Source organism: Trifolium pratense, linkage group LG3 (genome assembly GCF_020283565.1).
Source record: "Trifolium pratense cultivar HEN17-A07 linkage group LG3, ARS_RC_1.1, whole genome shotgun sequence".
NCBI classification, from domain to species: Eukaryota; Viridiplantae; Streptophyta; class Magnoliopsida; order Fabales; family Fabaceae; genus Trifolium; species Trifolium pratense.
The window spans coordinates 32,938,923-32,944,922 of NC_060061.1; the positions used below are offsets into that span (position 1 = coordinate 32,938,923).

Below are 6,000 nucleotides of genomic sequence, written 5' to 3' on the forward strand. Positions count from 1 at the left end.
GTACTCCATTTTAGACCGAGTACCAGTATCGGGTACGTACTAGGTACCGGTACGCGTATGGTACTCCCCCGGTACGTACCGACGCCATACCTATATTTTTTTGTTGTTGTTGCAATGGGTACACGCGTGGTACACCTGTGGTACGCGCGTGGTACACCAATCCAAAAAAACATGGTTTTTTTCCCTCCTTTTTCTTTCATTATTAGTTTTTTTTATAGGAAGATTTACGTTTTTTATTTGTTTATAATATAAAAGTAGCAACTATTGCTAAAAAACAATAACAAAGTAGCTGCCAGAATTATTCACTCATTCATTGAAAAGGAATAGACTCAATTCAAAGAGAGATAAAGATATAGTTTTTATTCATATCAATCTTCGTCTTCTCTCAAGATGAGCTAATTGGTTTTTAATTTCATATTTTGATGTTTCGAACAATTTAAATTACATTTAAAGTGTGGTGTGATATTTTTTATGTTTAATTATTTGTTTTAACAATCTAACTCTATTATTTGATATATATAATTATATTTTTTTAAAAAATTATAGCAACATAACCATACCTTAATTTTTCTAAAAATAACGTACCCCGTACCAGTACCTGGGTACCGGTACCATACCCGCACCCGGGCAACATAGATTTAAATGCATGGAATCTAAGTTCGATTCTCATCGCCAACTTATTAAAAAAAAAAAAAAACTAGGGAGGCCTAAACAATCAGCAAAGAAATGGTGTGGTGAATTAGTTTCGGAGAGTGCGAGAGACGGAAAACCGCTCTGTAATTGGCCCCGCGTAACAGAGATGTTGACCTCCCTGCGATTTCAACCTTCAAACCACTCAACCATTTCTCTGAGTTTCAACAATCCTTTCCCCACCACCACTAACAACTCTCACTCACAACGTACCCTCTCATTTACTACTAAACCCCTCGCCCTTCCCAAACCTCTCTCTTCTTTCACAACACACTCACCTCAACCCTCCTCACATTACATCTCCACCGTTGGATCTCCATCTCTCAACCTCCCTCATTGGAATCTCACCCAACGCCACCTCACTCTTCTCCAAGTCCTCGCCGTCGTGGTACCCTCCATACTCTCTTCAATTCCAAATCCATTATTCAATGTTTAAATTCCTCAATTGATTTTAGGTTTTTTTTTGCAGACATCGATATGCACGACGTGGCTGTTTTGCTCTGCAATTCCCACGCTTCTGGTTAGTTCCTTGTTTGGTAGTAAATAATTGTTTCTGAAATTGCTTAATTGAAAATCTGATTTAAGAATATGTGGAAGTGTAATGTAGGCTTTCAAGAGAGCAGCGGAATCACTTGAGAAGCTTATGGATACGGCAAGAGAAGAACTTCCTGATACAATGGCTGCAATTCGATTATCCGGCATGGAAATTAGTGACTTAACCAACGAACTGAGTGATCTTGGGTAATTAATTGCCATTTTTATTTTTATTTTTTATGTTTTAAATGTAAATGATATTGAAATTATATAACAAATTATTGTTTGTTTGTTTTTTTTTGTGTGTGTGTTGCAGACAAGAGATTACCCAAGGTGTTAAAAGCTCCACTCGCGTGGTTCGATCAGCGGAGGAGAGGCTTCGCCGTTTTACCACTATGATGCCTTCTTCTTCAGGTTACTTACTAATTTATGAGTGTGTTGTTAGGTTTCTATAATTTGAGTTTGTAGATGGGTGAAGATGGTTTTAAACTGTGGTTGTAGTTAGGAACTTTTATAATGTGGTACAATGCGGTTGATATGGCTGCAATTGCGATTGTGATGCTGTCGTGTAGATTGCCATAGCGAAGACTATTACGGACCACAATTTGAAACTCCGCTGTTAACGAATGTTCCTCATTTGGTTATATTTAACAGACTCATCATACTGTGATTGCATTTGCAGACTGTAATTTAAAACTATGCTGTTGCAGAATGTTCTTCATTTGGTTTTTGGGTTTTATATTTAACAGACTTCTAAAATCATATTACAGTAGCAATTACTGTTGTGGACTGCAATTTAAAACTACGTTGTTAAACAATGTTCTTCATTTGGTTATATTTTAGCTTCATTGCAGGGAAGGGAATACAGCCCAAAAACTGAGCCTGACTTGGGTGCGCTTGCGGTGGCAAGAACTGCTAGGGGAGCGACAGAGGGTATTATCAAGGGTCGTGGTATGTTGAGGATGTTTTTCTCCCTTGCCCAATTTTCAAGTTTTGCTCTCAAATTCATTACTGGACGTGGAAAAAGGTAGAGGCCAGAGAAGTTTATAGATTTCTTCATATGCTAGCAGCATCAACTTTCTCTTTCTCTTGTTATATGATGATGATGGTGATCTTCTGTTTTTTTTACATTGATGTTTTTGGTTGTGTACTTATTTCTCTTTTTACATATTGCAATAGTGATAATTTCCCTTTAGACGAGGCTATAGGGTCTAGTGTTATCAATAATGTGTATAGAAACCTAAAAGGATCAACAGATTGAGTGCAGTTTGTACTCTACATAACCTTAATACTTGCATTTGTTATTTCAAACTCTTACTCGTAATGATGTGTTTATAAAATATAATATGAAAAAAAATGAAGTTATTACGAAATTATGATGGTGAAATTATACATAACTGGTTGTAACAACAACCACAAGTTATATTTTTGCCAACATTAGATGTTTCTGAACATTCAAAAAATAATCGTCAAAGACTCTCCAAATCAATTTTCCAACTGACACAAATTCATTGGATATTTACTGTAGTAGAGTTTTACTTCTGACCCCCCGGCAGTCATGGTCACCCTCTGAAAACCCCATTTTACCCCTCTCGCTACTTAGAAAGCGAGTGTGTAAATAGCAAAAAATTGGGGGAAAGAGTTCGCTTTCTAAAATGCAAACTGCAGCTGAGTTCGCTTCCTAGATAGCAAACTTCAAACCGAGTTCGCTTTCTAGATAGCAAACTACAGCCGAGTTTGCTTTTTAGAATGCGAACTCCTTTTTTCATGATTTTTTTCATTCTAGAGGGTGGATTTGAGCTAAAAATATTGCCACTCTACTTAGAGTGCGAAAAAGTGCTCGCATCCTAGAAAGTGAAAGAGTTAGTTTGGTAATTTCAGGGGATGACCGAGTATGTTTAGGGAGTGCGAGAAGTTCAAATCAAATGTCTTTGTTATCAAATACTAGGATCTTGTAGTAGTTAGGCATTTAGACGTTCTCTAACACTATGGTTCTTACAACTCACAGCTTCGTAGTGACAAATACATAACCGAATGAACGATCACTAAACAATCACGCTGACCACTAGTAAGAGTCGGGCACCGAATTGATTATTCTGGCATATCTTGGCATGTGGTTATTCATCATTAGTTTTTAGCCAATAGAGATTTTTTTTTCTTAAATAGCAAATTGTTAGTATATTAGTAGTACTTGTTATGTTAGCTTTTTATTTTCCTTATCATATATTTGGATCTCCGACTTCTTAACCATTATCTCAACTAGTTAAACTTTTTTTTTTAATGATAAATTATTAGTATGTTAATTGTTATGTTAATTTTTTTTTTTATATACTTGTCAGTACTTGAACCCAAGACTTCGGATTTCTTTAACCGATAGCTCAACTGATCCGACCAAATTACTTCTATACAGAACAATGAATCAACCGTCACCGTGATAAAAATATAAAAAATTGACTTCACCACCTTGTTAGGAGATTTGTCTTCTTTGAATATGAGGAAATTCAGTTTTTTAGAGGAAATTCACTTTAAAAAGTAAGTGAATAATCACCATATGAGAGAATTAATAATTAACGATTAACGATACTATATATATGTGCACATGTAACAGTTTATGAATCTGGTGAAATAAAATCAAACACCTTCATGTTTGTCCTAAAAAAGGAAAGTGATATATTGTCAAATAATATATGATATTGTATCGTTCAGTTCACAGTACAATTTACATGGAAACGACTTAAAAGGACAATCTAACTATATAAAATGAAACATTAGATAAGATCCATTATATAAAAAACCTACGTGTTTGTCCTAATAAAAGGAAATGACACTGTAACAGTTACATGAAACTGTGTACAAGAAGGATAAAGGAAAGGCTGTCTCAACTCTCAAACCATGAACGTGCATGCTCTTTCTAACTATGAAGTCTTTGATTTCATTCTCCATATTCAGTGCAACTGAAATTTTAGAACATAACAAGCATAAATCTTTCTTGTTTATATTATTCTTACTAAATAGAATTGCTAAAAAATTAAATAAAGCTTACATAGTGTTGTGTAAATTTTAAGAGGTGGAAATATTGATCTGAGCTCCACGTCCTGCGCTTAAAGGAGGTTTTGGTGGTCTTTTAAAGGCTCGTGATATTATGGATGATGTTACTTCACCATCATTCTCAATAGTACGATATTGAATTTTTTCAGCTGTAGGATCAAGTCCTAAGCATTTGGAGAAAGCTTTCATAACTTGTTCTATGAAATGACATGCTGATTCTCTTTCTCTCTGCACTGTATCCATATTTCTTTCAACCGCTTCTTTTCTCTTTGTTTTGTGTGTGGCTATATATGTAACAATACAACTTTGCATTTCCAAGATGTCCTAATAAGGGACACCTGCCCCAAAGTGTGTGTATATGTGTGTCTCTATGGTTATTTAGCCGGATAAGATTTTCTGTATGGCTATTTAAGTTTATTTTGTACCTTTCATCACTAACATAAGGTATAACATCATTTAAAGTTTAAATGTTTATCACTTATAGTATCACATTTGTCGCAATTTTGACTTAATATATTCATAAGCTTTGACTAAAAATATAGAGACTATAAAACACAATTTTTGGGGCAAAAGTGAATGATACAAAATGAAAATAATAATTATATATAATTTTAATTAGAACGTATACTAAGGGCTCGTTTGCCCCGACTTTTTAAAGCTTATGCAAATAATTTATCCAATTTTTATATATTACTATAAGTTTGTCAATGTAGTTTATGATAAAATAGCTTATAAAATTACAATTTTCACTAGTGTGAACTTATAAAATAGCGTAAAACCTAATTTATATTGCATAACCTGTTTGTATAAGCTCTAAAAAAAGCTGGGTCAAACGGACCCTAAAAATAATTAAAATTACATTGAAAACAAATTGAATTATTTCTTACGCATTTTTTCTTTTATAAACATATCAATTATTATAAGACTAAAAAAATTCATTATTTTGTCCATTATGTAGGGATGCCTTCCAACGAGGTGTCGGTTATTAGAACGTAATGTGGATTGTGATGTTCATTGTCCATTATGTGAAGATGAGGTAGAAGATGATGTACACACTTTTTTCACCTGCGCTTCTGCTCAATCTAGTTGGCAAGCAGCTGGACTGTCATCTGTCTTGGGTTCCGCAGCTTGTCAGCAAGGTAGTGCGGCAGATAGAGTGTTTGTCTTGTGTCAGAATGAGGATTACGCTACTATAGGTAGAGTGACTACGTTTCTTTGGAGTATATGACATAACCGGAATGATAAAATTTGGAATGATAATGTTAGCAGTCCAAACCAAGTTGGTCGGGTTGCGTTTGATCATTGGAATGAGTGGTTTGCAGTCCATAAGTTGCGAAGCAACAATGATCATGATGTTCCGGTTGTAAGCACAAATCGGTGGGAAAAGCCTCATATAGGATGGTTAAAGTGCAATGTAGATGCAACATTTTTTGTCGGCGCAGGAAGGACCGCGATGGGTGCTTGTTTTCGTAATAATTCTGGTGAGTTTACGGCTGGAATGACGCAGCGGCAGCAACTGACTTTATCAACAAAGGAGGGTGAAGCATGGACATTATTACAATCCATGAATGAAACTAAGAGTAGAGATTTTGAACGCGTCCAATTTGAAAGTGATTCTCAAGTGGTGGTTGATGTTATTCGTACCAAGCGGCGGTGAGGCAACTCAAGGTTTCTTTCAATCGTTATTGAAATTATTCTTGTTATGTTATCATGTGTGAACTTTGAAGT

At 35.1% G+C, this 6,000-nt stretch overlaps 1 protein-coding gene across 2 annotated transcripts; it reads left to right on the top strand.

The window, feature by feature from the left end:
* Positions 1–701: 701 nt before the first annotated feature.
* Positions 702–2,548, top strand: LOC123915785. Of its 2 annotated transcripts, none has more exons than XM_045967025.1 (5): positions 702–1,078; positions 1,160–1,210; positions 1,298–1,431; positions 1,541–1,638; positions 2,068–2,548. In XM_045967025.1, the coding sequence occupies exons 1-5, from the start codon at positions 800–802 to the stop codon at positions 2,253–2,255; spliced, it is 750 nt and encodes a 249-aa protein (XP_045822981.1). In that variant the 5' UTR covers positions 702–799; the 3' UTR covers positions 2,256–2,548. The 2 variants fall into 2 exon arrangements, with proteins under 2 accessions (XP_045822981.1, XP_045822982.1); XM_045967026.1 differs by having other exon boundaries at positions 2,079–2,548.
* Positions 2,549–6,000: the final 3,452 nt, after the last annotated feature.